At 54.2% G+C, this 11,451-nt stretch overlaps 1 protein-coding gene across 1 annotated transcript; it reads right to left on the reverse strand.

Annotated features, from left to right (window-relative positions):
• Positions 1–1,190: 1,190 nt before the first annotated feature.
• On the reverse strand, positions 1,191–11,250 carry P2RY2 (purinergic receptor P2Y2). The gene is made up of 2 exons (XM_059466311.1): positions 11,084–11,250; positions 1,191–4,338 (listed from the first exon to the last, which is right to left on the reverse strand). Exon 2 carries the CDS (start codon positions 4,332–4,334, stop codon positions 3,255–3,257), a length of 1,080 nt encoding a protein of 359 aa, XP_059322294.1. The 5' UTR covers positions 4,335–4,338; positions 11,084–11,250; the 3' UTR covers positions 1,191–3,254.
• Between the last annotated feature and the right edge of the window lie 201 nt (positions 11,251–11,451).

An 11,451-nucleotide genomic window follows, 5' to 3' on the forward strand; every position in this document is an offset into this window, starting at 1 on the left:
GAGGAGGTTTCTCTGGCGTCAAAAACAGATTTTGAGCTGTTGGGTGCCAATTCCTTCACGTCACAATTTCCCATGAAATTCCTAGGAGCTCAGCAGTGTGGCAACTTTGTTCCTGAATCAAACTGGTCAGAGATGACTTGGAGGGGCAGACAGACTTGCTCCTCTGGATAATCCAGCCCCCACGGCAGAAAAGCAGAATAAAAATGGAGACAGGACTTGGACAAAGAGGTGGAAGCACCAAGTGTTTACAGTAACAGCATGGCCCCTCGCCTGCCGCTGTCCCATTAAGGGCCTGCTTCCTAGGAAGGCCCGATCAGGAAGGAAAAGCTCTCATGGGAAGCTGGGAAGGCCCAGCACAAGTGTGCATCCTTCCAGCCCGTGTGGCAGATTTGTTGCCTTGGCAGGAAACCATCAGTGCTCTCAACTTTCCCTTCCTGCTGCCTGTGCTAAGGGATATTTAGAAAAAGTGCTTTGTGACCACTTGGCGTGGCTGGGTGGCTTTTTCTGCTCGTTCCTCTGCACAGCCTCTGTGCTCCCCATCAGTGGCTGCTTCTCTTCCTTAAATCTCATTCTTGGGTTTGGGTGACTCAGGGCTGGATGAGCTGTGCAGAGTCATTGCAGTAAAGATTTGGGAAGGATGCTCTAAATCCCAGAAGTGAAACCTATTCACGTGTGAGCCCTTGGTCCCTGGGCATTGTCCCCAGAGAGGAACCCCTCTGAGAACCAGAGGTTTCCAACGTGTTGTTTTGGCAGCTTCTGAGTGGCTGGGAGAGCCAGAAAAACAAAATAAGTTATATGGGATGGGAGACAAATTATTTTGAGTTATGTTAATTAATTACTTAATCTAACAATTTATTCTAGCCTTCAGCAAGAGCAGCCTAGGAGAATCTACCAAAACTATGGGCACACAACCTAAAAAGGTTGGCTATTGAATTTGACACACTCCAAGGGGTTTTGTCCCCATGACCTCAGAGCTGTCTCTGGATTTTTCCAGAACTGGTGGCACCAGCCCCATGAAAATCTTGAATCAAGAGTGGAGATTGAATTCATTGAATTAGATGGAGATCAAGATATTCAAAGGAGTGGACAGCTGTACCTGGAGCTTAAAATATTTCCATGGTACTCAAGAACCCAGTTTGTACCCACAATACCCATCTTTGTGCATACCAGAGGAGACAGCAGAGAAGTGCTTGTAGTAGAAATAAACTCATTTACTGTCAGAAATCTGAGGTGTTTGCATGTTACAAAAATAAAAATGTACAGTCACTGTCATAAAACTCACCTTTTTTTTTTCTCTCTAGTATAAGTTAGTGCTTTTACAAACAAAAACAGAAAAGAGTCTAGAGCTAGATTTCCAGCTGGTACCTCTCCAAGTGCTCTGCATAGGCCAGTGGGATCACTTGGGATGAGGATCACAGGATGAGGGACACCCCTGATGGCACTGGCAGTGCTGCCAGGGTGGTGGCCAGCTCAGAGGGAGCTGGGATTTATTTCCAAGCAGGACCAGAGGAGGAAACTTTGGGTATGTTTTTGTTGAATTATTCAAAGCACGGAACGTGTCCCCGCTGCTTTTTGGCAAGGGTGGGAGGCCGGGCAAGGCCTGGCCTGGAGTGATGTTTGTACCAGCTCGGTGCCCTGGCTGAATTCATTTCTCCCAGCTGTTTGTCTCGCCCCAGTGACTGTGCCATGACCCTCCCCATCAGGCCAAGCTCCCTCCACAAGAACAAAGGAATAAAGGTGCTGCCATGGTGCAAGGCCGCTCTTAACCCAATCCTATCCCAAACACACTCGAGGGTGGCATGAACCACCTGCAGATGTCCTGTTTGCCTTTGCCTGCTGTGGTTGTGACAGTGCTGGTTGGGACAAGAGCTCCCCTTTGGGGTGGGAGCACAGGAACTCCCAGTTAGCCCTGAATGGTCCCAGTCACCCGTGACTGAACACACCTGGTGACATCATGGTGCGCCTTTGTCTCCACCAAACTTCTCAAGGAAGGATGGGAGAAGCTAAGGCCTGGGTCTAAGCCAACATCAAATGTGTTTGCCTAGTCCTGAAATAGAGCTTTTACAAAATGTGACTCGTCCAGTGCTGCAGTTCAAGCAATTTCATTTCTGGGGGGAGGAATCAGCGTCCTCCTGGCAGGGAAACCACGGACCTGGGCTCGGGCTCTCCAACCCAACAACTACAGGGAAAAACACCAGGAGCACCTTCAGGTGAAATGTTCTGTGGACATTTTTTACAAATCCAGGCAGAATGGGCTGAAGCTCAGCACCACCTGCAGCTCCTCAACTCGGGGTTTGGTGCTGGCAAATTTTGTCACCTCTGAGGGACAGCAATGGGGACATGGCAGCGCTCAGCCAAGGGGATGAACTCTGGTCTGTGCTGCTGGGCTGGAAACATGAGCCACCAGGAAGGGGGTTAAAAAAAAATACATGAAGAGCTCACCTTAAATTTTAATGAGCTGGAGATGATTATTAACAGCCAGCAGCTGGAAGCTGCAGGTTCCTGAAAGCTTTTAAAGGGTGACTGCTGCTGTTGGGAAGCACTAATGGGTTTTTTGGAAGATGTTGGCCCCACTGGAGAAACCTACAGGGGACCTGCTGGATGGTACCAGTAAACTCCAGTGGGCTGCTACCAGGGCACTCCAGTGGGATGGAATGTCCATCAGGTTAGTGGAAAGGCAGCCCTTGGACAGGAGCTGGGAATCCCATCCCTGCCCTGCCAGCTTGAAGCTGGGAGAGCATTTCTGCAGGGATGCAAAGCTGTGGGAGACCCTTTCCTCTGTGGGTGATACTTGTCCTTGACATTTGCATCAATCTGCTCAGCAGAACTGCAGCTGCCTCTCCTCATCCCCCCAAAGCCCTTCCTACCATGCCAAGGCACAGAGGAACTCCGGCTCCCCCTGTGCCAGGCAATCTGCAAACAGAATTCTTTAGGGAGACTTTCTGCACACAGTGTTCTTGCTTGGGAAAATAACTCAGGGCACTCAGGGCACGATTTGTTCCCCGGATTTGGTCACCTCAGCGTTGATCAGAGGGGCAGCCTGGGATGCAGAGCCACAGACCAGGGTTCATGTGTGCAACCACAGCTGCACCTTCCTGAAAAAATTACAACAAAACAAGCAGAGCAGCGCCTTTGACACAGACCACGCCGGAGCGGGGGCAACCCCAGGCACCCCAAACACCCAAAGCCTCGGGCCCCAGAGCATCCTGTCCTCCCTTCAGAGCCAGGACAAACCCTCCTGCTGCGGGGCAGAGCTAGGATTTCAGATCCTTGGAGAGCTGTGTGTCCGTGTCGCTGCTGGTTCCCAGGTGACTGTTGGGCACGATGCCCAGAGCCACCTCGTTCTGAGGCTTCCACGGCACTTTGTTGCCCGCAAACCTCATAAATCGTTGCCCTGCTAAGAAATACAAAATGGGATCCAAGCAGCTGTTGGTGCTGGCCAGGGGACGAGTCACCTTGTAGGCCAGGTTGATGGCGTTGAGGGTCTGGCAGCTCAGGTCCCAGCTCCGGAAGGAGTAGTACAAGGTACGGGTGACGTGGAAAGGAAGAAAACAAACAATGAAGACCACCAGGACGATGATGATCATCTTCACCGACTTCTTCTTGGAGCGGGACAGGCGGGAAATGCCCCGGGTGGGCTGGAGCAGCCGCCGGGCCATCAGGCAGTAGCAGACGATGATGATGAGGAAGGGGATGCAGAAGAGCAGCACCAGCATCACCGAGCTGTAAATGACGAACTGCCCGAAGAGCTCCTTGCTGGAGGTGTCGTGGCAGGTGATGGCGTCGCCCTTGGCGCTGGTGGTGACGAAGAAGAGCACGGGGCACTGGCACACCACGGTCACCAGCCACACGGCCACCGAGACCTTGCGCGCGTGGCGCACGTGGCCCCAGCGCAGCGACTTGAGCGGGTAGCAGATGCCCAGGAAGCGGTGGATGCTGATGCACAGCAGGAAGAGGATGCTGCAGTAGAGGTTGGTGTAGAAGAGGAAGCGCACGAGCTTGCACAGCCCCGCGCTGAAGGGCCAGTTGTCCCCCATGGCGTAGTAGTAGACCAGGAGGGGCAGGGACACCACGTAGAGCGTGTCGCTTATGGCCAGGTTGAACATGTAGGTGGTGGAGGCGTTCCAGGTCTTGATCCTGAAGATGAAGGCGTAGAGGGCCAGCAGGTTGAGGAAGAGCCCCACCACGCACACGATGCCGTAGGAGACGGGCAGCAGGACGTATTTGAAGTCCTCGTCAAACACGCACTTGTAGGGGTTGTCATCTGTGCCACCCGGCTCCAAGGAGCTGTTGGTGACCCTGGTCCAGGCTGGAGGAGTTGTGAGGTTCTCCATCACCCTGGGGGGACAGCAAAGAGGCTGTAAGGACACGGAGACAACGGCTCAAGAGGGCAGCACATCACTGGCCACAGACACCATGGCCTCACGGTGTTGGTGACACAACTGAGCAGACCCTGGCATGGAGGAATTATGGTCAGGTGGATCAGGTGAGTTTTATTCAACCTCATTTTGCATCTGGAGCACAGAGGAAGAACCAGGCTGCTTTAAAGTCACCAACAAACCCCAGGCTACATGTGGGACTCCACCTCAGAGGTCCTGCAGCCCAGTTCAATGTCCCGAACCGCCCTTCCCACCAGGTTCACACAGAAATTTGCTCTCCTGCATCTCAGAACAGGAAAGATGCTCCATTCTGTGCATAACCAGCCACAAGGGGTGACCCAGCTGAGCACCACTAGAAATGCATCCTGCTAAATTCCAGGCAGAGAGGATTAGAAAGTGGAATTTCAGCACGCAAACCTCGCGACCATTTCAGAGGTCTTCAGCTCCTTCTGGTAGGGCAAACCTCATCACACCCTGTAATCAAACCTTGCCAAAAGGAGCAGGGTCTCCACCATAGGGGCTCTGCCTTGGCTGCTGATGAGGATGAGGGGTCTTTAATGGGTTTAGTGCTGGGCTGATGGTGGCCAGGTCACAGTCCTGCTCGCTGGCCTTGAGCCCTGCTTGTGCAGAGCTGGTTTCTGCACGGAACTGATTAGCTGGGAGGAGAAAAATGGCCTTGAAAGGGTCTCTGCAGACACACAGAGCCTGGCCTGTCTGTGAGGAGGGACAAGGGCCCTTTTGTGCCCTGGGCTCTGCTGACACACGATCTCTGAGCGAGCCCATGGGTCAGGAATCAAATTAAAATGTATTTCCTCCCTTCCCGTAAGAGGAGCCGGATTGGTGTCCCTGCTGTTCCCTGCCTTACGGGAAGCCCGTGGAAATGGGGGGTCACAGGGAGACAATCCAGCCCAGCAGCTCAGGGAGCAGCAGCTCCTGCAGGAGAAAGGCTCTGAGGAAAGGTGCCCTTGGAATGAGCGTGTGGGATGTACCCTGGCCCAAACCTTATCAGGATTTCAGGTGGGAAAGAGCAATCCCAGCCTTTTTGGGTGAAGGGCTCAGCTCTAACCTGGTGCCACCATGCTGAGGGCATGTTGCCATGCCCTTTGTGGCAGAATAAACACCAGATCCAGAGCTATCCTGCCCCTACCTCAACCCAGATGCTGTAGGGAAGGAGGCAGTGACAGTATCCTGGAAGCTGCCAGCCTGGATGGTGTCCCACCAAAGCAAAGCACTTTGGTACTAAAAAGCAGCTTGACAACTGTTTGCTGAGGGAGAGGGGATGAAGTGATGCTTCCAGCCCATCACCAGGGGATAACTCCAGTCCTTGCTGCGGGGCCTGGATCAATCAACCTGTCCAGAAGTGCATTGCCACCATCCCTGATGATGTTTCCCCCATCCTGCTGCTCTCCCCTTGGAGCAGAGCAGGAACAGGGCTGGCTGAGGCTCACACTTCCCAAGGACACACACACACATCCCAGCTGATCTGCAGTATCTGCAAAAACCCCAACACAACTTTGGGAACCACTCTGTGATGAAAATCAGGAGCCAGCGTTGTCCTGGCCTCGGGGTTTTGCTTCTCCTGCACTCAGCTCAGCTTTGCTCCCATCCTGCTCCCCCCGAGCCCTCAGCAGTGTGGCTGTGGATGGAGAGGGTTAACAGAGCTCTGGCAGATGGGAAAACATTTTCCAGCTGCTGTTGTCTGCAATTTCTTCCTTCCCTCTGAGCTGTGCAGCTCTGTGGCCCAGCAGAGAGAGGTTGCCCACAGAGCTGGCAGCTGATGAAACGGGCTGGGCAGGCCACCGTGACCGAGGGAAGCCACACAAGATGCCCCAAAAGGCTCAGGGAAGGCTTACAGAGCTCCAGAGGCTTCAGCCTGGCATGGATTTCTCCGTCTGCATTCCCTCTCTGCCCTGCACGGAACCCAGCACCGATGGGGGGAGATCATCCTGAAGTCCAGCTCAGCTTCCCAGGCTCCTGAGGCTCCAGTGAGAAAACCCAGCCATGCTCCGTCCCTAAGCCAAAGTGGGGAATCTCCTGTGCCTGGTCCCTCATCCCCACCTTCAGGACAAGGAGCAAACAGTGTTTGCTGCTTGGTTTGAATGCAGCCTTGTCCTTGCTGTCGTGCTCTCCCTCCTTTTCCTTCTGGCAATGCAGAAGCCCTTCTTTTCCCTCTTTTTTAGCCTCGTTTTGCCCAGAATCCCTAGGACAAAACGTGCTGTGTGTGCAGGGCCCGTGGCTGCAGTCCACCCCCTCACTGCATCCGCAGGCAGCGAGCTGGAGAGGCCAGGCCAGCCAAGGCACATGGGGGAACAAGGGCTGGCAGCTGGCACTGCCCTTTGCTGTGCCCACAGGTGCCACAAATGCCAGCTGTGACACCCCCAGCCCCAGGATGAGGGGAGGGAGAGGAACCAGCAATCCCTGAGGATGCCAAGTGGGATGAACACTTCTGTGATCCCCAAAAGCAAACAAACCACGATGCTTTGGTGAGAGCCACCGGCATCTGCCCCATCACTTCATCTCCTGGCCCCTTCTGAGGTCACAGTGGGAGGCTTTTCCTCTGGCATTGACCAGGCACAGCTTTTTGGGTGCCATCCACTCACAGTTTCCTCCGTGCTGAACCACGTGCAGGTTGCAGTGGCTGGACCATCCCTCTCTCTGCAGTGTGCACCCGTTTATCCCATGAGTTTATTCCCAGAAAACCTCAGTGCCAGAGGATGAGGGCAGCACAGGAGAGCAGCCTGGGCAGATCACTGCCCTCAAATACAGCACCCACAGGCACGTGCACGTGAAGTCAGCATCCCAAAATGCTCCTGTAAGTGGATCTGCAGGGATATTTGGATCAGGCAGCAGGGGAGAGGAGGGGGCTGTCATGAGAGAAGGTCACGGGCAGCTCAGGAATGGGCAGCACTCCACAGGGAGCCCATGGGATGGGCACTAAAATCCCAAGTAAAGGTCTTGGCTCCTAATTTCTGCCCCATTTTCCAGCATTCCCAGTGCCATCCCAGCTGTGTTTTACACTGGAATTTGCCAGGCAGCAGCAAAGTCACTGAACACAGCAAAGCGCAACCAAGTCATGGCTGTGATTAATACGTTTTCACAGGGGGCTGATGAGGTTTAATTGGCCTTCCCAAATAATTAATGTGGATTAATTTCCCAGCAGGACCTCACAGAGGCAGCCCTTGGTGGTGCCACGGCTCCCACTGCTTAATGCTGAGGCTGAAACCACGATCCCCTCGTTCACCACATCTTCTCCCTGACTGCCTTCCAAAGCACACACGGAGAACGTGGGTGTTTTCCCTGCCCTCATTCTGAGGCATTGTGTGGACTCATCAAAATCCTCGCTCAGGATCAGGAACCACTCGAGACTCTGGGAAGCAAAACGATCTGGGATTGTTTTTTATAGGGGGCCATTGAATCTTAGTGTGTATTGTACAGGTGGCCTTTGAGCCATAGTGAAATCATTGTATTGTACAAGTGGCCTATGAGTCTCAGTAAAATCTATGTATTGTACAAGTGGCCTTTGAGTTATAGTAAAATCTATGTATTGTATAGGTGGCCTTTGAGTTATAGTAAAATCTATGTATTGTACAAGGGGCCTTTGAGTTATAGTAAAACCTATGTATTGTATAGGTGGCCTTGCCCCAATCCCAGTTGTTCTAGATGGGCTGCAGCTGTGATGTCCTTCACTGGGCTGCAGCTGTGGCCAGTGAAGGTAACTGGGATAAAAGGGGCTGGGCTTGGCCAGGCAGGGAGAGCCTTGGAGGAGTTGTGGTGATGGAGGAACGCTGCTGTGAAGAGCTGTGTGTGAGGAACTACCCCCCCCCCCCCCCCCCCCCCCCCCCCCAGAAGGTATGGGACTCTAGAAATATGATAGCAAAAATAGGATAACAACAGTTCTTCACTGCTCTGGGGCTGTGGTTCCAAGCCTTTGTGACCAAAAGCAAACAGGGAAGGTGTTTGGGTGCTCCCAAGCCTGTCTGCTTGGAGCTGTGAGATGGGATCCGAAATCTGAGCCTGCCCAAGCTGCTGCTTTCCATCTGCCCTTTCCCTTGGATCCTTTCTGCCACAGTGACCTTCAGAGCCCTTCTCCTCCAGGCTGGCCCCAGCTACCAGTGTGGGCTGAGGATCATTCCCAGCGCTTCTCCCCAGCAATCCCAAGGCAAGACACCCCCAAAACTCATTTCCAGCTTTAAGGGGCTTTATCCCTCTCCCTGCCAGGCAACATCCCTCCTTTATCCCTGCTTACCCCTGCCTCCATCCCCAAAATAGCCAGAACATCTCAATTAAAGCAAAACCTTGCAAAGAATCTGTGTTTCTGTCCCTACAAAAAAGCAGCTTTGGAGGGCAGCTCCACTCCAGGAATGCTGCCTCAGTTTCCCCTCCTGTCAGCAGGCTGAGAAACAGCAGAGTTGAATTTGTGTTCTCTGTGAAAAATATTTTTCTGGGGGTGTTTTGGTTTCCTAGAGGGTTTTTCAGTAACTTGATCCAAGCTAAAAAGGGGAGAGAAAGTCTGGAGAAAAAATGTAACGAGTTTAAAAGAACTTCATGACTTTGTTTGGAGGTCAAATAAAAGGTTTTGCTTTGAGAGAAATCCCTTCTTCTGGGAATTTCTGGTTTCCCCCAAGAAACTCCCTGAATTCCTCCCTGAATCCATCTCCCTTCCAGCTTTTGCTTCCCTGGGGGTACCAAAACCTCCTGCCTTGCTCCACACCATGGGAAATCAATTGAGATTAATCAAATCTGTGGCTTTACAGTGAATCGAGAAAGCATTAAAACCATCAGTGACAATGGTAATTAAGGGCACCTTCACTCAGTAGAACCTGACTCAATTCCCAGCACGGCAGAGCTCTGGGGATGGATCCTGCTGGACGCAAACATCAACCCTGGCCAATATTTAATCCCTTCACCAACACTTCCCTTCCTGCTTCAGCAGGGGTGATGCTCCCTGCCTGTTTTTCCCTGCTGTGGGATTGGGGCAGATCCTATTTGAGCCCTCAAAATTCCAGTTTTAATAATTCCATGGGGGAAACTGAGTACTTAGGCTCCTTTAGGCTTCCTGCAGGTTCAAGATGGTGTTTGTGTCAGGAGTTTGACTTTGGTTTTGCCCCTCCATGACCTTTAGATGCCCACAGGAGGAAGCAGTCAGAGGGAAGAGTGTGGCTCCAGTTCCTGGCCGATTTGGTGACCCTACAGATGTCATATGTGGGAGAAAGGACATTTCCATGGAGACCTCCCAGCCTCCTGCCCACACCAAGGGAGTCACAACCACCCTGGAGAAACCAAAGGCGCTCAGGGGGACAACCAGGACCACACAATCACCGTGGCACCAGCAGAAAAAGGACTTTGGGGGACAGGTTCTTTTTCCCATGGAGTCTTTGCTGCATGGGTGGTTCCCAGGCAGGTTTTGGTGGGGGCTGCCCGGCAGCACGCTCGGCTGCCAGAGAACTATTCGTGGCTTTGGCTCCCTGTCAACAACCTGAGATAAAAATCGCGCTGGGCAGAGACAGGATAAAGTCACTCGGTGCCACGGCCCGTCAGAAATCCTTTTGGGGCCTTTATAACCCACTAAGCCCTGGGATGTGGCTGTGCTTTGGGGAACAGAGCGTTTGGGGGTCTCTCCTTTTGCATGGAGCCCCTCAAACTATCAGCCACCTGTTGTTTGAGGGAAAACAAGAGTAATTTGGTGGTAATGATACGGCCCAATTTTGGCAGCAATGACCATCCCCCAGTGCTGGTGCCCCCCAGAGCTGGGTTTGCTGCTCCTCACCTCGTGCACAGGAAGGCAGCGGGTTGCCAAGCGGCTTTTGCAATAAACTGATAAGCAAACTGGAACAGAAAGAGAAATGAGATGTTTTGCCCCTAAAGTTGTTCCTGCGGCGATGTCAGCCGGTGCCCACCTCTGGGAAGAAGGGTGTTTGGGGTGTTAGGAGCTGCTAGAAGGAGTCAAACAGTTTGAGGTGAGAGTGTCACCATTGCAGTGTAAATTAAAACACTCCCCAAAGAAATTACATAGGGAGCCCAGCACGCAAAGAGACGGAAAAACACGCGGAGCAAAGCAGGGAGTCAGCTCCATGGTTTAACCTGAGCTGTGCGCAGGAAATCACGGACGAACAGCCACAGAACTCCCCGGGGAAGGGAGAAACTCAGCAGCAAAGACATTATTGTGAATTAATGCATAAAAACCTCAACAATTCAGGCGAAGAGGAGCAGGAGGTTTCCCTGCGTGCCCGTTCGTGCCAGCACCCGCCCAGGCCAGCGCCTCCCTGCCGGCTGCGGCTCCCACTGCCCTGTTCTGGAGCCCTTTGGGGCTTTTTCAGTGGCACTCCGGGCAGTACCTGGGGGTGACAGGAGGAGAGCCGGGGTTCGGCTCTGTCCATGCCGTGCCCCTCGCCCTGCGCTGGGTGCGCTGTGTCACCCGTGTCACCCAGACAGCAACGAGTGCCACCACCACCTCCGTGAGTACGTGCATGTGTGTGTGTCCGTGCGTGTCCCACTCGTGTGTGCGTGTCCCCATTCCCACCCCATTCACGAGTTTCCCACTCCATCCTGGAGGTCGCCTCCTGTCCTTCCTTGTCGTGGGCACCCCCACATCCCCCCATGATCCCCCCGTGGTCCTCCCACATCCCCCCATGATCCCTCCTTGGTCCCCCCGTGGTCCCCCCGTTGTCCCCGCACTGTCCCCCGCCCGCCGCGGCCGCGCTCACCGGGTGATGCCGAGCCGGGAGCTCCGTGCCGGGGGCTCCTTGCCGGGGTTCAGCGCCGATGTCCCCGCTCGGGAGGCCGTGCCATGCCCGGCTTTGGTCCTTCCCCCGCCCGGTGCCGCCGCTCCCGGTGCCGCCCGTGCCGCGTGTGAGCCGGGCCGGGGCCGCACCGCCCTCCCGGCGCTGGGAACGGGGCAGGACCGGGGCCAGAGCTGCCCCGCCCGGGCCGGGACCGCCCCTTCCCCCGGGGACGGGACAGGAGCGCTCTCTCCTCCCTGGATGGGAACGTGCGTGGGACCGGGACAGCAGTGCGGCCGGCCCTCTGTTCCCCTGCGGATGGCGCTGTGGGTGGGATCGGGGTTAGCGACAGA

The sequence above is a fragment of the Ammospiza nelsoni genome, chromosome 2 (genome assembly GCF_027579445.1).
Source record: "Ammospiza nelsoni isolate bAmmNel1 chromosome 2, bAmmNel1.pri, whole genome shotgun sequence".
Lineage (NCBI taxonomy): Eukaryota > Metazoa > Chordata > Aves > Passeriformes > Passerellidae > Ammospiza > Ammospiza nelsoni.

Bases quoted from the DNA above. Each gene is read 5' to 3' on its own strand.
- P2RY2 (XM_059466311.1), bottom strand. From the start codon at position 4,334: ATGGAGAACCTCACAACTCCTCCAGCCTGGACCAGGGTCACCAACAGC.